The 27,997-nt window shown below is 38.9% G+C and overlaps 1 protein-coding gene across 17 annotated transcripts in view; it reads right to left on the bottom strand.

Moving 5' to 3' along the window:
• Positions 1–1,267: 1,267 nt before the first annotated feature.
• The window catches only part of MBTD1 (mbt domain containing 1), a 68,750-nt gene continuing 42,020 nt past the window's right edge, over positions 1,268–27,997 (bottom strand). For 12 of the 17 annotated variants that reach the window (XM_036033722.1, XM_036033721.1, XM_028521058.2 and 9 more), the window contains 12 exons: positions 26,582–26,699; positions 21,026–21,160; positions 20,656–20,744; positions 20,223–20,457; positions 19,562–19,617; positions 19,118–19,222; positions 14,939–15,086; positions 13,992–14,074; positions 13,358–13,592; positions 12,779–12,856; positions 8,709–8,900; positions 1,268–4,503 (listed from right to left, as the gene is read on the bottom strand). In XM_036033722.1, coding sequence (XP_035889615.1) covers positions 4,385–4,503; positions 8,709–8,900; positions 12,779–12,856; positions 13,358–13,592; positions 13,992–14,074; positions 14,939–15,086; positions 19,118–19,222; positions 19,562–19,617; positions 20,223–20,457; positions 20,656–20,744; positions 21,026–21,160; positions 26,582–26,699 — 1,593 coding nt within the window. In that variant the 3' untranslated portion in view covers positions 1,268–4,384. Of the gene's footprint in view, positions 4,504–8,708; positions 8,901–12,778; positions 12,857–13,232; positions 13,593–13,991; positions 14,075–14,938; positions 15,087–19,117; positions 19,223–19,561; positions 19,618–20,222; positions 20,458–20,655; positions 20,745–21,025; positions 21,161–26,581; positions 26,700–27,997 lie in introns of all 17 variants that reach the window. The other 5 variants (XM_028521061.1, XM_036033726.1, XM_028521062.2 and 2 more) reach the window with 2 other exon arrangements.

Genomic DNA, 27,997 nt, shown 5'->3' with positions numbered 1-27,997 from the left:
TCCTGGGAGTCCCAGCTCACCAGGGCAGCGGTTCAAGCCGGACAGAGTGGGTGACAGGGCCGAAATTAGGGTCTGCACCTGTTTTTCTTGGAATGCATTGTTTTTTCCCTCAAATACAATGGAATCAACCCCTGACAAGACCCAATTCATCTCCTTATTATCTCACAATCATAACATTCTCTACAAACTGCTTTTGCAGAAGTTTACATTTTCCAAAGAATCAGTCATTGGTAGAGGAGTCATCTTGGTATTCTTCCTTAGTAACCAGCACCAGCTGGCTGGGACGATTTATTTACATTCTGTGAACTTTGCTTGAGAGATGAACAGAGCTTGGAAGAAAATAAAAGTCCTCTAGCAAGCAAGACACCTTGAAACACGTTGTTTTAGTTAAGGTGATGTAACCCCCCTTAGCCTCTTGGGCAGTAAGTACCTGGGGAAGTGGAGTGATAATGCAAGGAAGGAGCTCTCGCCGCTCGGTAGCCACGCCTCACAAACTTGAGGAAATCAAGGACTTCCAGGGCACAGAGAGATGAAAGGATGCCAGGTCTGTCAAGATCTAGAAAGGTAATAAGGACAATGTGAAGTTTCAAGTCTGATGCGGCAGCAGACACCTCTGTATCTTGGTCATCACCGGTAAAGCAAAGGTAGAGAAAGCAAAGCAGTTCCTGCCCCCAGGTTTGGCAGGGAAGGAGAGGAAATGAACCAGGCCCACCAATTACTTTACAATGTTAAAAATTAGAAATGAAAACAAATCCCCCGTAAGTGGTCCACACTTAACCTCTGCTCCTGTTGTGTTTTGGGCCTTCTTTCTTTGTCCGTGAAACCCCCTCTTCAAAGTGACCATGTCCACGTACCCGCCCATATTCTCTTCCCTGTCAGCAAGTAGTAAATTCTCACTCATGGCCTCACTTTTACCTTGTTAGACTGTGGGTTCTGTGAGGAAGAAGCTGATTTGACTTTCACAGGGGCCTCTGCTTATAGAAGGCATTTGATATATTTTTTAAAGATTTTATTTATTTATTTTTAGAGAGGGAAGGGAGGGAGAGAGAGAGAGAGAGAGAGAGAGAGAGAGACAGACAGACAGACAGACAGACATCAATGTGTGGTTGCTGGGGGTCATGGCCTGCAACCCAGGCATGTACCCTGACTGGGAATCGAACCTGAGACACTTTGGTTCGCAGCCTGCGCTCAATCGGCATTTGATATTTTTAATAAAAAAGGAAACCTCTCAAAAACAAAAGTTATTAAAAAATTGCTCAAACACAACTTAACTTTAATATTTTATTTTGTGTAAAAAAGGGCAAATTTAGTGAATTATTTTCATCTTGTACACAAAGTTATAATTTTAATGCTTTTACATCCATGCTGAAAATTTGCAATTTGGTAAAAATGAAAGGAACATAAATTTCTCCAAAGAATTTTTCACGCCATTATATACACTTCCTGAGAAAGTTTCAAATACTTTCTCAATGATCACAAGTTACCAAGAAAATAAAAGATTAAATTTGTACAGATATTGGTCTATATATCAAATACATACAGAAATGATGTAAAAACCTTATGCAGTTTATTTTGACCTCTGTCCTCAAAAGATTTGCCCAGGGACAGATGCTTTTCTTTCATATAAATGACTGTGGCTTTATATTTAAAATATGAAAATCAAAGGAAGAAACCCAGTTTAATCACAGTATTTTTAAAATCCCTTCCCAAATAGTAAAGGATCATTACCAAATATATAGCACCATAATACAAATATTGATGGGAGAGGGTATTCACATCACGCAAAATTAATAATAATAAAAACAAACAAACACTGAAAACCCGTGTTAGTATCCGTAGAATAAGAAGTTGATAACAGCTTTAGCTTTCCTCATACACAGCAAAAAAAAGGTTAAAGAGTTTAAACTACCAAAAGCCCCAAATAATCCTACCAGGAAAAAACAAAAACAAAAACAAACCCAAGGTCAGCAGTACATCTTGAACCGTAAAAGAGAACGGGGCTATTGAGCTGTACTATTGGGGTTATGGCTAATTCATAAACCTCCTCCGCGTGAACTCATCTCCGGTCGTCGGCAGGAGGAGTCGAGTCTGCACAACGAAGAGGGCTGCAGATGTGTTTACACTGTAGGAAGTCCTTGCCAACCTTTAACTGTTGGCCATGGGATCAAGAGGAGGAACACCATGAGCAGGCGGGAAATTCAGGAACTCCCAGAGCCTGGTTTCGCTCTAGAACCGGAAGCTTATGAACAAATGAGCATTTCACAGATCTAATTACCAGGCTCCAAATCAAATCTCTCCTGACTTATTCAGTTCCCTGTAGAGCCCTTAAGCCCAAGGTACTGCAGAGCACGCCATACAACTGGCTTCTTGTGCACACATCGTGCAGTCAGAGTCCTGGATTGAATTCACTGAGTCTGAGAATAAAGATGGTTGTAACTCTTGCTTTGGAAGTCTTCTAGGCTTTAAGTTTATGGGAAGATCCTTACAAGTTAAAGATTTGGAAAGTGTGAGGATGTCACATTTACAGTAGGTCCCTCTTGGTAATAATGTTTAAGATAAATATCCAGTAATTTAAAAGCTGAATTCACATATATTTGACACATGAGAATCAACTTGGCATTGATATGATCTACATTTATGCCCCTAAAGAATCAGTATTAAGAAATGTCGACATGCGATTCCATAAATTCTTACACTATAAAGTAACAAATTTTACTTCCAGTAGCAACTACAAAACCTTATGTTATTAACCCCTCTTGCATAGAATGAGGTAAACCTGTGCGTATTACCAATGCTATTATTCCCAAAAGTAGAGCATTATTTTAGAAAATAAATTGCTGGTTTTTAACGTTCTATGAATTTTAAAATTCAAACAAAAATCTTACTTAAAATGGTCTCCTGGGACTTTCCACTAACATTTTTAAAGCATTCCATAGGTTGAAGGACTGTAGAGTTTAATCATTTTGATTAATTTCTAATTAGCCCTACCTATATTCCAGAGGAGATGGTCAGTGTTACCACTCTGAAGAGGCCAGGCTAAGACCCAGAAGCACTTCTACAACAGATGCAGTAATTCCTGAGAGTTTAGTTTATGAACCCCACTGGTAAACGCTAGAGCTCTCTCATTCAGTCACAACTCAGAAAGTCAGAACATGCGGAGAGCAAACCCTTCACCAATTTACCCTTCGATCCTTTTTTCTGAAAGGAAGCCACGTGAACTTTAAAACAGGGAATGTTCAAAATGGTCCAAATCAGTAATTATTGTTAAAACTAATTCTGAACACAAATAAAGACAATTCATACTGTATAGATAGATAGATATATATATGGAATTTCAAGAAAATTAAATTCTCTTTCAAATTAATTTCTAACAAATCCAGGATAGTTAAAAGCACGGCTGGAATGATTTTGAAATCTTAAACTTTTTTTTGGCTTTAAACAACTTAGAATTTGATTCTCCCGATACAGAACATCTGTTTTGGGGTATGGTTATTCCAAGTACTATCTCACAAATGGAGGGAGGTGGCAGAGAACTCATCAAACTCCCTTTTGTAGCATACTTTTTAGTATGCTACATTTTCAGGAAAATGAAAGAAACTTAGGATAATATTGCATTTTCCCCAACCCCCCAAAATGTAGACTGACATCCTGTATATCTATCTGGTCAACCATTCCAGTTAACACTTTAGTGTTAGGATAATTTTAATCATTTTTAAATTAAAGAACATATAAAAGTATCCAGAGTTCTTCCAGTTTCATATAGAACTCCAAATAAATGTTCACAGAATGAAGAACACTTCTGTACAAATGTTTAAAATGGGCTGCAATGAAACGCCAACAAGCAGAGCCAACTACCCCTTCCGTGATCTGTGTGGTGCCGAACCGGCCCTCCAGGACTCCAGGAGGGGGTTCGGTTGCATATTTCTGCAGCAAAGGAAGCTGGAGATGTGACTGGCCTAACTTCGGAAATCCCCAAATCTCCCGACAGGTACCAAAAAGGTTCATTTGTGTGGACAGTTCACTTGCATTTTACAACTATATCCTTCTTAAATCATTTCCTTCAATCCTGCTACCTAAACTTTTAATCTTACCAAAAAGTTAGAATTTCAGTTCTTGTTAACAATGCACATAAATCCAAATGTGTAAAATATTACAAAATTCTTTCAAAATCTTCAAATACAACACAAAAATTGTCCATCTTTATAAATTGAAAAATTTCCCCCCATGACTAAAATAGTTTCCCCACCCACCTGAAAAATCTGGAACTGAAATTTTCTATGTTTAGCAAAATGTCCCAGTAGAATAGCCCCGCTGTACAGCTGGACTGACTACAAAGCAGTCCCGTGTAAAAGTCTTCCCCGCCCACCCTCAGTGTCTGAGCCACTCAGGGCTCTTGCTTGATGTAGAAGTTGGCAGAGCCGTTGCTTTCCTGATCAGACGCTCCTTGGAGGAAGCTGTAGTCCTCTCCGTCTATCAACTCCTCCTTCAGCTGCAATGTAGTCACTGCATGAAAGAGATACACGCACAGGATGTCATTAAGCCTTTCTGGAGTATTCAGATTCCTTTTAATCTTCATATTCCACTAGCTTGACATTTCGGTAGAAACACTGAACTAATTTTAATTTTCAAAGTGGACTGACGCTTAGGGAAAATTTCAATACAGAACAATAACGCATACTGGACACTGCACGACAGACACCTTCAACAATATATTCAAGATAATAAGGATCCCTAATTTAAATAGAAAAATTAGAATTTTTTTTATGGGTAAGTATTCACTTTTATGTCAATGTCTATACAAACAATGATGCATTAGGTTACATGGTCCTGAAATATATCTAATAAGTAACAACACACAAGACATGACTTTAACATAATCCTACTGACTCCATGGAGTATACCTTTATTAAAGACTCCTTGAAGAACAGAGATACAAATCACCTGAGTTCTTATCTGATGACCCGGTTTTTAATGAACACAAATGAACAGTATAGGCAGTCCTCAATTTACAGAAATGTCATGTTCTAATTGGTCTTTTTTTATGGACAATTAATTTTCAGTTTCTAATATTTTCAGTGGGGTTTAGATTTCTGGGCAGCAGCCCAAGCCATGCTGGTGGGGCTCTTTCTAATGCATGGACAAGGAGGAAGACAAAACAATTTTTTCTTTGCTGGGCCCAGCACTGATCTTATGTAAAAAATTTAGGCTGTTTAATTCTGAGATTTTGCTAACTGTTCTTATAAATCCCTCTGAACTTAAATCACTGTCCCTGGACACAATTAATTACCCAGTAACTCCAGACTGCCCTAATTCCTTTTTCTGAGATCTACCCCCTACTTCCTACAGATTTCCTCCCTTCCAAAAAATTATTTCCCCAATTGCTGAATAAAAACAATCTCAGCTAGGTGTGGAAAACAAGTCTTAATAACAACAAACCTCTAAGAGATGTGTTCAGGTTTCTTAAAAAGTTAATGCTTCACCACAACTGAGTTGGTAAAGTTTCACACAATTTAAAGAGCAGGCAACCTTGTACGCTAACATGCTCACTGGAACCCAATCCCATGGTGAGCAGCGCTGAGTTTCTTCTCACATCTATGCAACCGAGGTAACAAACTGTGCTTTCCCCATCTTACCTGTGCCCCATGGTTCTTTTAAATTTGACCAAATATTCTGAAACAAAGAGCTTTCACATAAAACCCTGACAACTCGAGAATAGCCGTCTTGAAGGGCTACGAGCAGTGGGAGCCGACTGGCTGTTACCAGCCGACTATGAAGCTGCGGCTGCGGCAGCACAGTGCTCCCACACACACGCAGCTCAGTGAGTGCCTGACGTAAGCTGCTCGCTTCCCGCAGGCACGGGCTCCAGAGATAAGGAGAAAGTATTCTGTGCTCTCCACTATGGATCTTTCTATTACATGTATGAGGGGATGCACATACATGGAACGTAAATTGGGAACTGCTTATACAGAGTAATGGTAGTTTACGGGGAGAACTGGGACTCAGTATCAGAGGAGCAGTAAGCCAACTAAGTTTTCAGAAAGCAGCGCCTCGGCAGTGTCACCACGTAGAACAATATTCAAACGGTACACTTTTCAAGGCCAGACAGTGCAGCCATAGAGAATGATCATGCCTTGATTTCAGTTACAAAAGATTAGTTTAAAAAATAATGGTCTTTGACATTGTATTTAATAATTAAAAGAATTGTCTTTTCAGAGATACTAATTCATTTTATTTTACTTTTTTACTTGTTTTGGTAATGACGTTAAAAAACGCAATAGTCCAAAGACAGGAAAGTGAATACACTCTACACCTGCAGCAGCAGCAAAACAAGCATCAATCAGGTAAAAGCAAACAGGGCAAGAGAAAGCAAACAGCGCTGTGTGGTTCTTCCTTTCTTTGAAAAATTATTTTGTAAAAATGCTTTTATGAAGACTATCAAGGACGTAATAGTTATTCTTCAAATCTAACCAACATACGTTAATTGTTAAGGACATCAAAACAATACCATGAAAATAAACACATATAAAGGAAAAAAAAAAACAAACCCCAAGTTTCATTAAAGGTGCAGTACCCACAATAAAAGGTTGATTAAAACAATATCTTGTTAAATGATGATAAGATGGCTAAATGAATGATAAAAGAATTATCGTGCTTCAAGACCAAACACGTGCCATTCAAACAGATGTGTTTTTTTTTTTAAATGCAAGAAAGGTAAACTGAGATTCTAAAGCACATCCTGAAACTATTTGCATTTGCTGTTAGCAACAAATTTCTGGATTATGCTTTTCCTCATGTTAACATATGGAAACAGTGTGCTTAAAAAAAAGTAACTCAAGATAAAGGTGAAACATTCACTCAGATGTGGGGTGTTTTAATGCAGTTTTTGTTTCAATGGAAACTAAAAGAAAGCTTGTCTGGTCTCTTCACACTAATCACTTCCCCTTTCCAGGTCTTACTGTCAAAGAAGGATGGATAACTGAAATAGATCCTGTAGCTACATTTCACTTTCTACACACTATTTTTTAACTCTAGTTTTAAAAAGAAGTCACTTTACTGACTCTAATCACTAACATTTGAGATGAATGGAAACCGCATTTTCCTGGCAAGAAGTCCATAAACACAGTAAGCACAACAGCTAACGAGCAGCAGCTCTGACATGGTTAAGGCATCACAGTCCTTACAGTTTCACCAGAGTGATGTCAAACCGGTGCCATACGGGGGCCCCCAGCTCAGGGGACACTACAGACACTGGCAGGACGACGGTCGGAGGCCTTGGGTTCCTGTCCTAGTCACCTGCTCTATGCGCTCAGGCTGGGCCAGTCCTAGCTCCACTGTACACAGATCAGTGACCTCTCTCAAAGTGGGACTCTGGTCTTCAAAACCAGTCTAATGCTTGAAGACAATACATCGAAAATCCAATACAAACTCAAATATATCCAGAGCTCACAATATCTTTAAGTACTTAGGTTGAAGAAGACTACTTTGTAAGTAACCAGTACAAAAAAGAAAAAATTAAAGACAAACAAGAAAACTGTAATGTTCTTTAGATAGACTTTGAAGGTTTTTCCATTAAAGAGCAGATAAACTTGGATTTGCAGCCCTTATTTTATATATACATATATATAACATATATATGTACACACACATACATAAAATATATATGCATACATATGTAGAAGGTATAAGGATATTAGAGAAAACAAACTAGGAAGGCTCAAGATGACCTATTAATACTGTTAGGGAGGCGAAAGCTGAAAAACATCTTAAAATGGCAAGAAAAATAAAAAGGCTGATACCTTGAGGTGCAAAAATATAACCAACCAACCAACAAAATAAATTAGCAGACAGAAATGAGAAGAAAACTGGCACTAAGTCCCACCTGGGTGTTGAATGTACAAAAGACATTTTAAACAAAATGATATGGTTTAAAAGCAACCATTAGGATGCAGATACAACTTTGGTTTTCCATCTGATATGTCCTCACATCTGCTGAAGCTCATCACATGCAAGTGAAGTCTTTCTGATATTCTATAACAACATGTTTATTCTTAGCAATTACAAAGGACAAAACCTTTTGTAGTTTCCCATACAAACTACCAGCTTGGCCTAATCAATTAAACTCAAATATAATTTAATTAACCACTGTACATAAATAAATGTGAAATTAGGGAAGTAAATTTCACTCAAATTTAACACCAAAACCATACAGGTACTGTACTTCCAAGTCCATGCCATCCAACTTAAGATTGTGGTAAATGTTACTACCAGAATCAAATTACACTGAAACACAAAACACATCCTTTCTAACGATCGAGATGCTGTGGAATGCTATGATCGAAGCCTCATCTTTGGATGTGATTAATCAGATCGATCCCTAATGGCATTTCTTTCCCAGGACAAGGCACGTAGAATTCTGCAATGCAAATGTTCAACTATTTTAATGAAATCACGAACTAGTCCAAGTTGTCTTTATAAATCCATAAACTAAAATTACAGCTTTACCCTAATCTGAAGTTCAGAAATGGTTAACAAAAATAAAAAAAATTTCCCTTCCTGATGATTCATCTTAGTGAAAATGAAATTTTTAGTTGAAAGTAAAGAAAAACTTAATGAGTCAGCACCTGTCATGCCAGACCATGCTTTGTCTCCCACCACCCTGCCCAGACTTGACCCTGTATAGTACCTGCGGTGCTGATGCCACTGATTACCTGTTTTGAGGCTGGGACTGAACTCTCGGCTAGTGCTGGGAGGTGGGAAGGCCTCCAGGGCTGTCTGTGCTGGAAGGGTTCGATATGGAGGAGGAGTCAACTCTTCGTCACCAGAGAAGCTCCTCCGCACCCCACCTGTCATGGGCAGGCTCGACAAACTGACAGGCTTCTTCCCAACTGGCATCTTCCTCTCTAAATATCAAGTCAAACTAAAGTAAGCTTCTACTTCCACGCCTGGCAAGAAAAGTGCATTATATAACTAGGAAAACTCGTGTTGCACAGAAGACTCTGAAAGGAGAACCAATGAAGCAAAGTTTGTATTTCTAAAAACAAGGAGAGGATGTGTGTGCGTTGGGCACAGATTGGAAGGGGGGGGGTGCATTTTTCTAGTGACTGAGAGTCTAGTAATCCTGGTTCCCGACTCTCAAACAAATTGAAAACATAATCAAGCAAAATGACCCACAGAAAGCATTTCACATTTGGCTTATTTTCTTCACAAAAATTTGAGCTTGAGGGGAGCTGAGAATTCTGTGCAATAGAGTGAAGTTTTTAAGACCCTATTTGGGGAGCAGCATTTCACTGCCCATGTAGGCGCCACCACTGACCTTCAGGGAGAAACCACACAGTTTAATGTATTGTCCAGGCTGGCAGGGTTTTACCAATATAAAGTGTGCTTCCCTAACTTTTGGTTTATAACCTGCTAGTTTAGAAAACCCGTAATTCTTATTCTGAAGAACAATTCTAAAATTTAAAGCTTGTTGCCCACAAGTTCTTAAGCAGTCTAATTTCTTTTGAAATACCTTTTGGTTATAGTTTCTTAAACAAACATGAGCCTTCAAAAATTTATACAATGCTTTCACTAACAAAAGAGATATTCTAAAATTTGCAAACCCTGAACAACCAAGCATACTGTATTAGGTTGAAAGCTGAGGAATACTTACATATATTTGTGACTATAAACTGTATTTGTTTTCTTCCAGAGTATTCAAATGACCCAGCCAAGGGCAATTAGAAATTATGCTTTACCAAATCAGGACTAAAATATAAATAAATCTGCCAGATATTATAACTATGTAAAATGATCTGGAAACTCAGGTACTAGTGAGTACACATTCACCTCCACTGCCAACCTAAATCACACACAGCAATCATTTAGACTTTTTCTAACGTACTACACACCTAGAGATAAAAATGCAAGAGACTCTCCAATTCTCTGCTACTTCTAACGGGCCCTGAAGATGGTATAGAAATCAGTGCTGGTCTTCTGACCTCGGAATGACCAAACCTCGAGGAAAAAAAGGCTTTTGGATTGGACAGATCACACGCACACAAGTCTATACGACCCTCTCGGCAGAGTATGACTTGTTTTTCCAAAACATCAGTAAAGAGTTACCCTTTAGAGCATCAACGCAGCTCCTTACAAAACAAACTAGAATAATGAAACCGATCAACTGTCTATTTCTGTAAAAAATAAGCACTACCAACGAATACACTGATGATTTAGGTACCGAAAGACCGAAGAGCTGTAAGAAGAAAACAGAGCCAGAATACAATAATCTGCAGGCAAAGTTCAAACAGAGGAAAGGTTTTGTGGCCTATCTACTATTGATTAAATCTGAATACAATGAATGACTTAGGCGTCTGAACCCCCAATTCTTTATTATTTGGGTAGGTTTTGTGGGAAAAATTTCTAACAAATGATTTGTTGAGTGATATAAAAAATAAATAAAAGGAGCAAACAATTTCCTTATAATGAAGACTGTTTTTCATTCAGCTGGCACTATAGTTCCTTATCCTCAATTCCAAAATTCAAATTTTTAAATAAAACTTTGGTAACAAAACCAGACCTGACTGGGTGATACTATTTATAATCTTTATTGGTCCACTCAATGTAAATATTTATATATATTTTGCTTCATAAAAATGCTCCAGAGTCTGTAAGGAGTATTACATTAATATATGTCACACATATTGTACTTTTCTAAAATCTAAAAAATTCTTAATTCCAAAATACATCTGGCCCCAAGGGTATACAAATAAGAGATTCTGAGTTCATCGTTCTCTTCCTTCCTATGTCCAAAGGACAATTTGAAGACATTAGAGGTGACATCATAATGTGAGCTATTAAAATGTTAGAGAACACATATTATTTATAGCTAAATTATTTTTTCTAGATAATTTAGATTTAGATTTGACATCACCAGAAACCTGATGATGTCAAATCTGATCATGTTAAATGGGTACATTTTGTTAAATGTAGTCTCTTGGTTAATTCTGTAATTCCTCCCCTGTTCCCAGCCCATTGATTCAAAACCACCGGGCTCCGTAAACCAGACACAAACCCTGCAAGAGTCACACCAGAGGGAGGCATGTGAATTGTGTCGACAATGCTCAGAAATTAGCTCTAAGAAGTATTTTCATTAACCACAAAGCAGTAAAAAACATTCTTAATTCAACATCTTGGAAAGAAAACTCTGACGATCAGAGTTTTGGTTGTATGGTTCAGTGAACAGGGAAGAACGCACAGCTAGAGCGGCCCGTGCTGTTCTCACCGACCCTGCACAGAGACCAGTGATCCTGCGCCGCGGTCAGTCCACCAACAAAGCCCCACGTGACTGTGTCCTAACCATTTCCAGACACGTGGGGAATCACTTTGACCTGCCTGGCACAGTGCTCTTGGAAGCATTTTTAGGTGAATATCAAACACGGCAAGCAAGTTTCGGGCAAAATAATTCTGGGACTGCGGGAGGCCTGTGCCCGTAACACAAAGGAGAGGGTAAGAGGCCTGCAAGTTATCACTGATGGGAGGCTGGTCCGAGTTTCCTGCTGCAAGGAAACTAAAGCGCCACTGCACTGGCTGGTAGAAGTTTCTAAGTTCCCCACTGAAAGATTTATAAACTAACAACTATAATCTAAAGGGTAAGGATTTATTGCTTTTTTTATGCTTCTCAGTCTCTTGGTTGTTGAGACAGATTAGCACTTATTTGAACTTATGGCAAGTCAGCTGGAACAAAAAAGCTTTCAGTTTTAATCCTCAAATCTACTTTTTAGTTTTAAAAATAACTTTAGATGAAAATAATCTTATGTAAGAATGAAATATTCCATGACCATCTTCATGAAGAGAATCTACAGCTTTCTCTGGTGGGGAAGAAAGATTTTAAAAGACTCAGGTAGAGCTATCAATATATTTTATACTATTTTGGCTATTAATTCCAATGAACACTCATTGTAAGGTAAAATATAACACAGAAAGTATATTTAGCCCTGGCCAATTAGCTCAGCTGGGTAGACTGTTGTCCTGATATACCAATATTGAGGGTTTGATCACTGGCCAGGGCACATACAAGAACCAACCAATGAACCCTGGCCTGTGTGGCTCAGTAGGTTGGAGAGTCATCCTGCAAACAAAAAAGCTGCACGTTCGGTTCCTAGTTGGTTGCATGCAAGAGGCAACCAACTGGTGTTTCTGCCTGTCCCCTCCCTTCCCTCTCCTCTCTCTAAAATCAGTAAAAAAATAAATAAATAAATAAAAGAAGCAGCCAGTGAATGTGTAATAGGAACAACTCAGTGTTTCTCTCCCCGCTTCTGAAGTCAATCAATTAAAAAAAAAAAAGAAATTGGACTAGAAAAATCTTCTTAAGTCTAACTTTGTTAGCCATCAACTTGAATTTCTTTTAAGTACTGATCTAGAGTGTTTTGGTTTGAAGAGTTTTGGGTTTATTAGGTTCCCGGTCTATTATAAGCATCAAACATCTGCTTAAAATTTTTTTAATAAAAAGGTTTTAAAAAATTAATTTCTAGTAGGTTTACATATTATTTCAAAAATCATTTGTAGACTCTATTCTTTAACATGTTACAAATATCATGGTAATCATTTTTCCTGTCAATTAAAATATGCATTCCTCATTATTGAAAATGTTTGCCTTTTATAGCATACTGCACCTTTAAGCATAATACACAATGTACAGTCGTCAGCTCTCACAAGGGATATGATTTTCTGTGCAGAAACACCATGGCCCCAACTGGTTAAGAATTTAGGAAATGTATGTAAACACCATGTGATGACCCACTTTTCTTATGTCCTTTGTATTGCTGGGACTTAGCCTTTTTCTTCTGTTTTGACGAACCTGATTGGCTTTCTCTTGACGCTGAAAAATAAAAAGGGAAAATTGGTACCAGCTAATTGATTACAACTAACTAAAGGCACAACTTAGATGAACTATCTTTACCAAGACCATTATGCTTATAAAAGTATATACTGCTGTGAAAATAAGGGTGCTTGTTCAGATAAACCATGAACCTTGACACCATACAGATTCCACTATTTACTCAGTAAATTCTTATAATACACCAGTAAATCTTATGCCTATAATTTAAAACTCATTAAAATAAGTCTAGCATAATTTGGTGAGTGCTCCTACTGTTGTGTTTCTATAGTCATCATGTAACTGACTATTGAGTTCACACAGCCATGGTAAACATGGTCTGATTCTGTGATATTGTTGTTGAGTCTTAAGATCTTACCTGGCAACCAATCAGACATAGGTCTATTCTTGTCCTGTGAGCTCACAAGATGATTTATGTGAGATAGTCCTCTGAAGAATTGCTGATTTTTTACAAAAGGACACCTTTTCTGTATAGCAACTTACACTGTGATGCTGGAGGCTGTAGTTGATATCCAGTTAACTGACACCACCCTACAGGATAGAGGTCAGGGGACTCACAGTCTACCCACTGATCATACTCTTCTTCCCATCCATCAAAATGTATCCTCAAGAGACGATGAATAATTCGAGTTACTGTGGCTACACATATTAAACGTGGCTCCATGAGATCTACTGCTTCTAATTTCATTCCTACACGAAATCCGTGATTTGGAACATCCTGACATGGAGAAGCAAAACATTAACACCGGTGAAAAGGAGAGTGCATGACTCCACTATCACTACACAGGAAAACAAGAAAGCAACGTAACCAAATAACGTAATTTAAACCAAAAAAAAAAAAATCCTAAATAGTTCTTTAGTTATTGAAACATAAAAAGACAAGGCATTTAAGAACTAGTTAGGCAAAGTATTCATTTCCATTTTACTCAGATTAAAAAATAAAACAAAGTCTGGAAACAAACTTTACTTCTTCAGTAAAAAATGAGTTTATATTGTTTTATTACTCTATTTTTAAAAATACAAATCTCCACTAAGAAATTCTAATATATTTTGATCAAATAATGGTTTGCATGTGTGTAAAATCCCACATAATTATTACGCCATCTTCCACATTTACCTTATTAAACAGTTTTACTGGTGCTGCAACGGAGCCCGTTTCCCTGAGGTAGTCAAACCATTTAAAAGGAAGTTTAGTGTAACCTGAAAGACACACCTGGTTTAAGTAGCAGTTCATTTAAAAGTACATAATACAAAAAGCAGGTAAAAAAAGTAACTCTATATGCTCAGGTATTAGGTTATATGACAAATTTTTAATTCATGCTCTAATACTACCGAGTGTAATAATTACTCCATGTCATGAGGATATTCCTTCTTTTCTGAGCAGACACTGGCGTACCCCGCCCCCCCGCCCCATCCCAGGGACTCTTCTTTCCTCTACTCGAAGAACTGTGGACTTTCGCTTCTTCAATTCTGCACTTACAGTAGTCGAACATTTACAACTTCCCAGTCACATTTTTCGTTCTTTGAAAGAAAGAAAACTAGCTGGACAAATACTATTTTTATAGACCTCTGGTTTTGGCTTTCCCTCCTTCTTAAGAGCAAAACATAGGCTCAGATATTGAAATTAGGAAAGTTGATGGGTTAGGCCACAAGAGCTACTTAAGGGCGTATCTTTTAAAAAGCCACATGGGAACCTAAAAATGAAAACCTGCCCCCCTGAACAAAAGAATCTATTTAAAAAAAAGTTAATGGATGTAGTAACCTACTGAGCCTACATCACCATCTCAACAGGGCTTGAGAATAGTAATTCATACTCTAAGGTGTACAGGTGCTCAGAAAAAATTGTACACTAACAAAATTTATTAAAGCTAGCTAGAATCAGTGCTTTGTTTTTAGACCATCCCACAGTTCTTTTACGTGTGCATATGTTTACATATGCAATATATACACATATTAAGTATTCATACAGCAAGAAATCTAGGGCTGTGTTACATGTTGTAAACAGATACCACGTACAATGAAAGCAAGAAGGGAAACCTAAGTGTGTGCATAAGCATGAAGTACCTCTAGGTGGAGTAAGTTCAATCATGTTAATTTCACAGAAACCAACAGGGAAAATAGAAGGGGAGGTTGCGTGATAACAGAACCAGTCAGATCCATCTGCTGCTTCTGAGCCATCGATCCCAATCATCAGGAATCCGTCAGCTAGCACCTTTTAAATTAAAAGAATTCCAAATATTTGAAATTAGACACCATTATTTACAAAAATAATTCTTTAAATTTAAGTGGCACACTAAAAGAAAGGAAAATCTATTACATAAAGGTCTCTTAAAAGTTAAAAAATGTTTCATTTATGGTAAAGAGCTAAGGTGATAATGGAAAAGTCTATGTAAATTCCAGTGAGTACCAGAAACGAAAGCACCGTCACAAAGAAGTGATTTCAGAGGTCTGGGAAAAACAGTGCCTTTGCCAAAGCCTAAGGCAGCCTGGTGCCAGGAAACCACGAAATCAGGCTGAATGCTCTTTCACAATTAATTTAACCAACTAATTATGGTTAGGTTCTAAATCGTACTCAGAAATAACTATACTTCTTTTCTTTGGATTTATCACATAAGAAGAGGTTTTCCAACTGCTTCCATCTTCAAGCTCCTTTATCTCTCTTATCCCACAGATAACCATGTTTCTCTACAATAGAATCTGAGGCCAGTTATGCAGGGTCTTCCCTTCCCCTTCTTTCACACCTCAAATTATTGCAAATAGCCCTTTTCCGTCCCAAACAAACCTTTCCATCTTGTCCTACTATCACCACTGGTACCTTTGTCAAAACACAAGGCTCATATACTCTGAATCTAATGTCCCCCAACTTCTATTACATAAAAAATATTTTACGTGGAACAAAAAGCAAAAATACTTTATTCTGCAACAGTTCACTGTATAATGAACTCCTATACTGTTTTCACCTAGAGACCCAATTCAAGTCTTACACACACACACACACACACACACACACAAATTTCTTGCAGTCTGACTTCTGTCCTTACCCTACTAAACTGCTAAGTTTACTAATGACCTCAGTTTGTCAAATCCAGTGCCTTTTCCCAACACTCATCCTCCTTAAACTTCAGCCTCCCTGCAGTTTCCAATATCCATTGGCTACTCTTAACTTTTTGAAACGTTTTCTCCCAGACTCTCATTACAGTGCAGTCACTGGTCAATATCATTCCTTCTACATTTTAGTGGCGGCTGCCCTTTCACCTCCAGCCCTTCGGTTTCTGATGTTAGCCCTGTTCTCTTTTAGTGTCCCCATCCACACCCAACACTTCAATGACAGATTTCTATGCCAACAACCCCTCAAATTTATTGTGAGTTTGTCTCTATTCTAGTTTCTCAGTTCTGCACTTTACCTGCAGGCTGAATGTAGTGTCTGAAAGTTAACATAGGGCATCAGACTAACAACTCAAAGGTTATCAATTCCAGGCCCGGCAACTCTCTATGAACACTCGATCCTTTCATCCTTGCCACTGACTCTCTTCTCCACTATCCTGTTTGACAGCATTGTTTTCAGTCTTCCCCTATGGACAGTTCCCTTTCACAAGGCAAACTTTCCTTTGGTATGACCTCTGTTTATGCCAGAATGCTTCGCCAACCCACCCTGTCATTAAAGTAAGCTCAGAAGGGTCTGACCAAGCATTCTGAGTCTGCACTACTGGGTTACACATTATCTCTCAGTCTCTGCTCCCAAGTTCCTTCCTTCTGGTGTTTTCGTCTAAATTGGGTATGTACAGGGTAGGGCAAAAGTAGGTTTACAGTTCTGAGTACACGAAACAGAGTTTATTCTTGTATCATTACTTATTAATGATTGCATTATTTATATAATAACTGTAAACCTATTTTTGTGCCACCCTGCATAGAATAACTTTCTCTTCAAGTGTCAACAGCTTTGTCCAAGACCCCTGGAAAGCACTACCCTCATCACATGGGATTCCTTTCTCCCTTTCTTAATGCAACTGACTAAACTAGGGGCTAGTCTCTAACCTTCAGGGGACCAAGCCAAAGGCTGAGTTCAGCTAGATTCTCTCTCAGTAACTAGACTTAACACACAAAGACTATTTGTCAAGCCACACGTCAGAACTGGGACTGAAAGGCTGTGACACAGAGCAGGACTGCGGCAACATGTGCTGACTGTGTGGGCACAACGTCCATCAAAGGAAAGTGGCACAGACTCAGAATAGAACAGAGGGGGACACACAGGCCCATGCCTTTCCAGTTCTCATTCCTTTGCTTCCATGTCTGGGAGATTGCCCATTGTGTCCTTGGAGTAATGTTCCTAGAGCTAACTTGGATGGGTTTCTATTTCTTTTTTTTTAATCCTTTATTTATTTTTAGAGGGGGAGGGAAAAAGAAAGAGAGGGAAAGAAATATCAACGTGTGGTTTGCCTCTCATGTGGCCCCCCACTGCAGACCTGGCCCATACCACAGGCATCTGCCCTGACTGGGAATTGTACTGGTGACCCTTTGGTTTGCAGCCCACACTCAATCCATTGAACTATACCAGCTGGAGCTTTTTAAAGATTTTTTAAAATTTATTTCTAAAGAGGGGAAGGGAGGGAGAAAGAGAGGGAAACATTAGTATGTGGTTGCCTCTTGAGCCCCCCTACTGCAGACCTGGCCTGCAACCCAGGCATGTGCCCTGTCTGGGAATTGAACCGGTGACCCTTTGGTTCACAGGCCCAAAGCCACTGAGCCACACCAGCCAGGGCTGGTTTCTGTTTCCTATAAAGAAAAAGCCTTGCCCAGAATACTCAGTGCAACTTGTCTGACGTGCACTGTGTGTGAACCACTGGTCATTTCCTAAACACGGTCTGTACTTTCCTTCCTGGATGCTTTTGTGCGCATTCTCTTCCTATGGCAGCTTCCTCCTGTATCTCTGCTGGGCCCACTTTTACCATCCTTCAAGATTAAGTTTTCAAATGTCCTCCCTTCTACAAAGCTTTCCCTGATTCCTCTGAGCCAACGTCCTCTCTCTTCTGTCTGAATCCCGACAGTATTTTGTACCTTTCTGAAGCCACAGTCAGTCTTGTATTAAACTTATTTTTGTCATCTTACTTTGTTCCGTAAGACGGTAAGCTTTTTAGCATCTCCTAGCACAGACGGCATTAGCTCACTATTTCCTGAGGGTAGCCTGACATTGTACTAACTGGACACTTCTTTGGACAAGCGCATGGGATAATGGCACTGGGTCCCAAACCCGGAGAGTCACAGTCACCTAGAGAACTCCGTGCTTTCTTCCTTTTAAAAACAAATACAGATTTCTGGGTAATATTTCTCGTGATTCTGATTGAGCAGGTCTGGAGCAGGTCATGGAAACATGTGTTTTAAATTATAGCAGGTGACTCTGATCACTAGTCAGAAAACGAGGAAGAACAGGGTTTGGAGCCAGTCTTTTCTAGCTGTGTGGCTTTGAACAGGTGCTTGAGACACAGCAGCCATCATCACTGTTTTTAATTCTTTTAGCTTTAGGTTTTAAACTGGGTCGAAATGCACATCACAATTTAAGTTATACCTTTATGTAAGTATACTCATGATCAGTGGTTCTTAGGTGTGGCTGTGCTTATGGATTACCTGGGGATTTGAAAAGAAACCAATACGCCAATTCTGGGGCCTCAAACCACACTGATTAAATCAGACAGGGGAACAAGAGGCCTGATTACCTATTTTTATAAGTTTCCCAGCGGATTCTGATGCCTAACTGAAAAGTGAGAACCACTCTTCTAGATCTTTTCCTAAAGGAGTGTCAGAAAAGAGGAAAAACTGAAAATAAAGAAAAAAAGAGGACTAATTAAGAAAAGAAAAAGAAAAGAAAAGCACTACCAAAAGGAAGGAAAAGGCACAAAAAGTTAATACAGGAAACTGAAGATAGTATTGGCCTTGTTAGAATTCTGTGTTGGACTAGCTCTGACCAGGAAGTAATTTAATTAAATATTCTTCCTCTACTTAGGATACACTTCAACAAAAAAAGGTGGGAGACTCAAGATCACAATCTTGACAATGAGCTATACAAAAAGAGAACCTCTGATAAGAGAATTCAAATTCATTTTGAAATTACTAGCAACTGACTTCCCAGTGAAGATCCAGACACACATATTTCATGTCAAAATGAATTGCGTTAGGGCTTCCTTCTCCTATTACCTTAAACACAGTTCCTATAACTGCGTTTCTGTAGTTTAGCGCCCATTCTCTTACCTTTCTAATGGTTGCGACGCATATTGTGGAAAGATTTAATGGGTCTATAGCTTCCAATTTCATTCCTTCCTTGAACCATTCCCCACTCTGGTCTACTTCTTTTACCTAAAAAATTACATGAAAGCACATCTACTGTTACAACTGTTATAATTTTAATAATTACAATGTTACCAATTAGAAAAGGTTTACCACATGGAAATACCAAATGCCTTCTCCTACCTACCTAATATTGTAACTCAAACTTCCATTAGGGAACAGAGAGAATTCAGGTAAACCGACAGAATTTAAGGGTAATTATAATCAATAGTTGTGACACCTATGAATTACAAGGTCTCAATCCTTTTCAGTGAACATATGTAATTGTGATTTCCATAATTTAGGAAAAACCCACAACCCTCTTTCAAACATAATTTACAAATGAGGGTTCTTATAAAAACTTCTTACCTTAGCAAATAAATGTGGTGGTGTATCAAAATGTCCATCCTGTTTCTTTGTAATATCTACAAGGAAAAGTTACATACTAATCTGTCAGCATTTGTGAGAAGATCAAAAACCACGTTTCTTTGAAGGTTTCAAACTCACAAGGTATGTATACTCTAAAACATGGCAAAAATACATGCCTTCTACATTTACAATGAATAACCTTTAATAATTTCTCTTGTCAGGATACATGTGCCATTAAATACAGTCAGCCAATTAGAATGCTGGCTATTTCCTTAATTAGGGAATTACAACTTTAGAAACATGTTTTAATGTGTTCAGTATTAAGTCTAACCACATGTAATCCTGCTATTTTGATTAAAATTGAATGGAACGGGAAAGGGTATCTTTAGATCAAATGGGCTGGATGAGAAAAGTGTAGAAAAACCAAATGTAGTGGTGACCAAAAGTGCATTATTTAAAAACTGGGAACAAGTGGAAGAAATATAAAGGAATTAGGACACAAATATTCCAGTGTGAAGCTTCCCTAATGAAGGTAGAACAAGCAGCCCAGATAACTCAACTGCTATTTCTGACCTGCGCTATTCTGGAGAGGAAAATAATCAAGCAGTGCACTTCAGCCTCAGTGACACTGTTAACAGGAGTTCTTGTGACAGGTGCTTACCAGATCTTTTGAATCGATGGCCTATGCTTCGAGACCAACCGATATGATGGATTAACGGGCTGTGCATGTGGCACCAGAAGTCATCTGTCCTGTCTTCACTGTCTTCATACACCAATCTTAATCTTCCTCCAATGACACTCTCCACCACCGCTACTCGTGTTCGACACAAATGCCTCTTGTCGACCACTTCTACTCTCATGCAAGGTTTGAAAGGGTACTGCATGCTCTCTGAAACCTTGAAACCAAAGCAGATGAAAACTCTTTGGAATTCAAGACAGAGGTCTACAAGTCATTTTACTATTGTGCTATTAAAACGATTGATATTTAATATGGCTCTGGCTCACTAAATTAAAACAACTCCTTAACAAAACTCGGAAGTTACTCCTTTTTACAGAGCTCTCATTTGACACTCCAGTCCTTTCTAAGTCTTTACCTTTTGTGAGAAATCGGGAGGAAGTGTTTTGGCACCAGTAAGTCGTTTCACTAGAAAAGCTTTCCAGTTAGCATACTTATGCTGAATAGCTAGAACAGAAGAAATAACCAGTTACACTTTAGCGACGAGTATAATTGCTTCATAAAGTATTTGTTAGGGAAAAATAAATTTCCTTGCAATATTCTATATTAACCAAGGTCCTGAAGAAGGGCAACAAAAATATAGAAGACAAGTATGTCTTGCTGGCAAATATGTTACATGAAACCCAAAAATATAATTTTAATTTCTGTATCATCTTAATGTTACTACGAGTGAAACTGCATTAAGCTATGTATATTTAAATTACAGTAAGGATAAACAGACTACTTACTTCTAGGAGGGACAAGAGGTTTTCCACTGGCTGCACACCAACCAACTGGATGGATATCAGAACCACACACATTGCACCAGAAGTCTAGAGCAGAGTCATTTTCAAATCCTTCATATCTTAAGAGGGCATTGTAACCTGAAATCAATAAAGCAATCACCACATAAGGAGAAAGAGAATGAAACAGAACAGGATCTAGCGCTGGTAATGGCTGGGAATGTCAGCGTGCATCCACACCAGAAACACCCACAGGACTCGTGTGCAGACAGACGGCGAGGCCCCACCCCGGAGGTTTTGATTTGTATCTCGGGTGAGTCTGAGGATCTGCATTTCTGACTAGTCCCTAGTGATGCTGCTGCCACTGGTGCAGGGACTGGACTTCGATAAGCACTCGGTGCACGGACAACACTCCAACCGAGAACCATTTATATAATGCAGCTAGTTTAGCGGTTTTCAGAGCATGGCTTCCTCCTTTGAATGTATTTCAATTTCACTAATAGTTTTTTAAATTCTGAAAAATAAATCTGCAATGAAAACACAGTTGGGAAAGTTCTAGAATGTGTAGTTTTAAAAATAAAAGGATGATTGTGTGTTTAATAAAACCTTTTTAAGTCATAGAAATCCAGTTAAAGTATATTTCAGAGAAATTACTTTATCCAGCTGATAATTTGGATTTAGCTACTTCCAAAGTCTAAAATGTTCAACCTATTTATTTGGAAATAAGACTAGAAAAATGTTAGGTAAAGAAACTCAATAAATACAAACAATAGTATGTGAAATCATTTAAAAACTGTATCTACTAAGCAAATAGGAAACTGTATTTCATAGAAAGAATAGTAAGGTTATATAACCTGTTTGTAATTTAATAAACCTTATGTTGAAATAGATCAAGGTTTAACTTAAGGCCTTTAGTGGAATAAAAGAGGACCAATAACTTATATTTCAGGCCAGGAGGTAAGTTCTGTCAGCATTTTCATGAGTTAATATCCAAGATAAAAATTTATAGCAAAAAACCTTTAGCCTTAATAATTCACAGAAAAACTCATGAGTCTGTTAACTGCTCTAGTTCATAATTATCATATTATATTAAGCTCTAGTTCATAATTACCATCAGGCTCACTTCTTAAACATCATTAAAGTGGCTAGGATAAGATATATGAGGCAATTAGATAAAACAGAAAAGTAAAATCAGACGGCAGATAATAATTCTTAGATATCCAATGCAAATCAGAAGGCAGATAATAATTCTTAGATATTCAATGCCACTGACTTAAACACTGAGGACAGAAACAATATATTGCTGTTTTAAATTATGGTGTAGAGAATACAATCATTTAGAAATGCTTATATAGCTGGGGAAATATCTGAAGGAAAAGGTGGGAATTGAATTGGGTTATATGTTAAGTACAAAGCATGAAATAGACTTTCCAGTCAGGATGGTGGCATAGGCAGATATGGCTCACCTCTTTGCACAACCACATCAAAATTTTAACTGAAATATATAATAACCATCAGAAATTAAGTTGAATGGAAGTCTGGCAACTACAGAATTAAAGAAACCATATCCACCCAGAACAGTAGGAGGGGTGCATGGGCAGAAAAGGGTGGTCCCTCACGAGTGGTGGCTAAAACTTCTGGGGGGGATATCTCGGGAGCAAGTAGTCCCAGCCCCACACTAGGCCACCAAGCCCAGGGTTCCAGTGCCAGGAAGATAAGTCCCCACAACTTATGGCTGCAAAACCCAGTGGGGACTCAGTCCATGAGTCCCAAGAAGCTCCTCTTGTACAGCCTACACACAGACTCACCTACTCAGACTCACTCCCTCTGAGCTCCAGCACTGGGGCAGCAGCTTGAAAGGTACAAAGGGCATAAAGGGAGGAACTGAAGTGTCGGGCATCAAGGTAAGCAGAGGCCACTGTCCCCTTTCTAAAGCCTCCCCTGAAAGAGCCTGCAAGCTAGTGTCATAGCTGAGACCCTATCAACCTGGCTAACACTTGACCCACCTTGGCGATCCCCAGAGACATAGCCCCACCCAACTTATGGACCCTCTTGAGCTACTTTTCCATACGAATGGCTGGTCTTGGCTCATGCTTCACAAGGGCCTAAATCCTCTCAAACAAGCGAATGGTGGCCTCAGTGAGCCCCCAGCTCCGCACTAGCAGCAACCAGCCTAGGTTCATAGCCTGGCTTTACCTAGGACTCTCCAAACTTGGTATAAGCACCAGCCATCTCAGATTACTTTGCAACTAGGCAGGGTGGCCCCAGGCAAAACACAGGTGGGGGCTGATCTTGGCCTGCCCCACCTGGGAAACCGCAGGGCCAGCACACACAGTGGACAGCTACAGACCACATCCAAGCACCACCACCCTGCTACTGCACAACTGATCCTCCACAGAGGGCAGAGGTTGGTGGTCAGTGGTCACAGCCAGTCCTTGCAGCTGACTGGCCTGGGTACATCCCTCTCATTAATCTGCCAAGAGCAACCAAAGCTCAACTACAAGGGGAGGGTGTACTCAGCCTACACAAAGGGTGCACCTCGAGCCCAGCTTGGGTGATAGGGGAGGCTGTGCCACTAGACCCTGCAGGGCACCCACTACATTAGGCCAGACTACCAAGACACGGAGTCAAAGCAGCTAATACATAGAAATAAACATAGGGAGGCTGCCAAAATGAGGAGACAAAGAAATATGGCCCAATTGAAAGAACAGAGCAAAAGTCCAAAAAAGAGCTAAATGAAATGGAGATAAGCAATCTATCAGATGCAGAGTTCAAAACACTGTTTATAAGGATGCTCAAGGAACTTAGCGAGGACTTGAACAGCATAAAAAAGATCCAGTCAGAAATGAACGATACACTAATTGAAATAAAGAACATTTTATAGGGAAATAATAGTAGAGTGGATGAAGCCAAGAATCAGATCAATGATTTGGAACCTAAGGAAGCAGAAAACAACCAATCAGAACAACAACAAGAAAAAAGAATCCAAAAAACTGAGGACAGCATAAGTAGCCTCTGGGACAACTTCAAGCATTCCAACACTCACATCATAGGGATGCCAAGAGAACAGAAAGAGAAAAGAACTGGAAATCTATTTGAAGAATAATGAAAGAAACTTGCCTAATTTGGTGAAGGAAACAGACACACAGCTTCAAGTCCAGGAAGCAAAGAGTCTCAAATAAGAAGGATGTGAAGAGGCCCACTCCAATACACATCAAAATTAAAACGCCAAAGGTTAAAGATAAAGAGAGCATCTTAAGAGCAGCAAGAAAAAAAAAAGCAGTTAGTTACCTACAGGGGAGCTCCCATAAGACTGTCAGCTGATTTCTCAAAAGAAACTTTGCAGGCTAGGAGGAACTGGCACAAAACATTCAAAGTCATGAAAAGCAGGGACCTACACCAAGAATGCTCTACTCAGCAAAGCTATCATTTAGAATCACAAGACAGATAAAGAGCTTCCCAGATTAAAAAAAAAACAAACAAAAAACCCCAAAACAAACAAAAAACCCCCCAACACAAACAAACAAAAACATAAGGTGTTCATTATCACCAAATCATCATTGTATGAAATGTTAAAGGAGCTTATTTAAGAAAAAGAAGATCAGCCCTGGCTGGTTTGGGTCAGTGGACTGAGTGCCGACCTATGAACCAAAGGTCGCTGGTTCGATTCCTGGCAGAGCACATGCCTAGGTTGTGGGCCGGGTCCCCAGTTGGGGGTGTGAGAGAGGCCACCCATTGTTTTTCTCACACATTTATGTTTCTCTCCCTCTCTTTCTCCCTCCCTTTCCCCCTTTCTAAATATAAATAAAATCTTTTAAAAAAAGATCAAAACTATGAACAATAAAATGGCAATAAATACTTATCTATCGCCAACTGAATCTAAAAAACAAGCTAAGCAAACAAGAACAACAGAGACAGAATCATGGATACAGAGAACATTTTGATGGCTGCCAGATGGGAGGGAGGTATGGGGGAAAGGGTGAAGAGGTGAGGGGATTGAGCAGTACAAATAGGTAGTCACAGAGTAGCCATGGGGATGTAAAGTACAGTGTAAGAAAGGGAGCAGCCAAGAACTTACACACACATGACCCGTGGACATGAACAATGGTGGGGGGATTGCCCGAAGGAGTGGGGGTGCTGGGTGGAGGGGGACTAAAGACGGAAAAATCAGGACAACTGTATTAGCATAATCAATAAAATATAATTATTTGTATTAAATTAAAAAAAGAAAAGCATGGCACATTGCTATGGGAGTAAGCAGAGGCACAGAGGTGACAGAGAATAGGTTATATGAGGGAGGAGGAAGACTGATCCCATCAGAAAAGATCACTTATGTTGGGGAGCAACAAAAATCTGGGCACTGGCATATGGTGCAACTCAACTAGCTGTAAATGCTGACCACATCTGTCCTTTAACGACAAAGAAAACATTAAAGACATCTGAGCGGACCCTGGCCAGGTAGCTCGGTCAGAGCACCATCTGGGTACGCCAAGGCTCTGGGCTCAAACCCCGTTCAGGGCACACAGAAGAACCAACCAATGAATGCATGAATAAGTGGAAAAATAAATTTGTTTCTCTCTAAAAATCAATAATTAAAAAAAAAAGACATTTGAGTAGAAAAATGGAATTAGGATCATTTTTAGGTAAATTAAATTTATCAGAACACAGTGACCAGTATGCAGGGTGTTTGGGGGAGAATTTCTGGACAGGGCTAAAAAGAGTAGGTTGAATAAGACACCTCTTCCAGTCATCTAAGGACAACTTTTCTTAGTTGAGTGACTGTCCCTCCTCCAAAGTACTCCAGTGCCCTACTCTACCACCACTCACTGGGCATAATCATATCCAACACTGGCAGATGTAAGGCTGCTGAAAAAAACAAATCTTACACTTCTGTACATCACTTGCTTACAGTGTCTAATGTCATAAATACCTAATGCATTTATTTCATGAGCAATTAAGAAGGGCTAACGTATATAAAGGGAGTGAGGATGAGAAAAAAGGAAGAATCCAAGACACACAAAATTATCGACCCTAGTTTATTTTTGGCATTATAAATCTTATCACTTTTTTCAGTACCTCAACTGTGTGTTACTTTTCCAAGTATTTCCCTATTCCAGGGGTTGGCAAACTATCATTGGCCCATAGATCTGGCCTGATGTTTTTTATATTCTGCCATCTAAGAATGGTGTTTACATTTTAATGGAAAACAAACAAACAAACCTAGAAAACAAAGGAAGAATAATACTTCATGATACATGACATTTATATAAAATTCAAATTTCAGTGCTTATAAGTTTTACTAAATCACAGCCATGCCTATTCATTTATGCACCACTACGGCTGTTTTCATGCTACGATGGCCGAGTTGAGTAGTTATGACAGACTGTATTGTCCAAGAAGCTGAAAACATTGACTGTTTTGCTTTTTACAGAAAAAGTTTGCCAATCCCTGCCCTATCACCATATTAATTTATTTGGCAACATTTGCAAAATTCACAAATATGCTTCCTTATAAGTTACAAACACATTTGGCGTTTTCTAATATATGAAGCGTGCTCTTCACCTGCTAGTTTTACAATCCCAGCAATCCAGAAGACTTTGGTAGGCAGGCTGCAGTCTGTATTGGGAACTTCTACTCTCACATTCTCTGAGATATCACCCCAGCAGGTCCCCATAGGTGCCTGTCATATAAAAATTATTAAATTATCATTTTATTAACATAAAGCCTAAAACAGTCCATCCAAAATTAAGCATTGCTACCAATAATAAAATACTGAACTAAAAATGCCATTCAAATTATTCACTTTTCTTTAGAAATGTAATTATTTCTTTTTTCACAGAATTCTATTTGGAGAAAGCCAGTGACAGCGTCAAGCTCAAGAGGAAGAGGATTCACATACATTAGAATAGATCCATGTTGACTTCCAAACTCAATACTGTCCTAATACAAGACTTGAGCAGTAATTTTTGTAAAAGCTGAATCAAAACTTGGTAGATTTCACAGGACAAAATTGACTTAAGAAACTCATTATTTTTAACATGTACTGAATGAATGACTGCACTTTAATCCCTAATTTTAAAAGATCTTGCCAAAGAGCCCAAAGAAAAATAATCCCATCAGCAATGTGGTTTCTAATAACAAAGGGGAAACAAAACTTAGTTCTTTATATTTCAACTTAGTTAAAATTCATAGAACAGAAATATAGCCTGTTCAAACAGACACGTGGCAAAAGTACTGAGTAAAGTTATTTAAAAGTTGGAGTTTACACATACCATAGCTAAATAATGCTGTTTCTAAATTTTTCATGCAGGAGTTACTATAAACAAAGAAAAAACTTCCAATGTTAGAGCTGGAAATCACTAGCCTTTATACCAAATGGTTAAGATGGGGATCCAGAAAACCAATCAAATGGCTATCATGAAGGGATTTTCAAAAAGTTCACATACATTTCCAAATTACAATTTCCATTCCATTTTAATCCTTAAAGCGTGAGGCCATTGCCCTGACTGGTGTGGCTCAGTTGGCTGGAGCGTCCTCCTGTAAACTGAAAGGTCGTGGGTTTGATTCCCAGTCAGGTCACATGCCTGGGTGGCAGGCTCGGTCCCGGCTGGGGTGCATACGAGGGGCAACCAGTTGACCTACCACAGATGGTTCTCTCCCCACCATGGATGTTTCTCTCCTTCCCCCTCTCTCTTTAAAATCAAAGGGCATGTCCTTGGGGGAGGATTAAAAAACAAACAAAACCTTGAGGCCATTTACAAGTATTTGGCATGTGTGCAATGGCTGATTAAATCAAATAAGCAAATTCAGGAATATAAATGCTGATAATACTGAACTGTCTCTGTGGCCCTTAGCTCCAGTGCCTCATTAAGTGTAAGTTACCACCTTGACCACAGAGAAAAGGATTCGGTGAGGTTGTAAAAGACCTGATAATGCGAACAAGTCAGGAAAAGACAAAATAGCTTTCAAGCTTGAAGA

The sequence above is a fragment of the Phyllostomus discolor genome, chromosome 8 (genome assembly GCF_004126475.2).
Source record: "Phyllostomus discolor isolate MPI-MPIP mPhyDis1 chromosome 8, mPhyDis1.pri.v3, whole genome shotgun sequence".
Taxonomy (NCBI): domain Eukaryota; kingdom Metazoa; phylum Chordata; class Mammalia; order Chiroptera; family Phyllostomidae; genus Phyllostomus; species Phyllostomus discolor.
The sequence above is the reverse complement of the archived record's forward strand: the minus strand, read 5'-3'. Positions and strand labels throughout refer to the sequence as shown.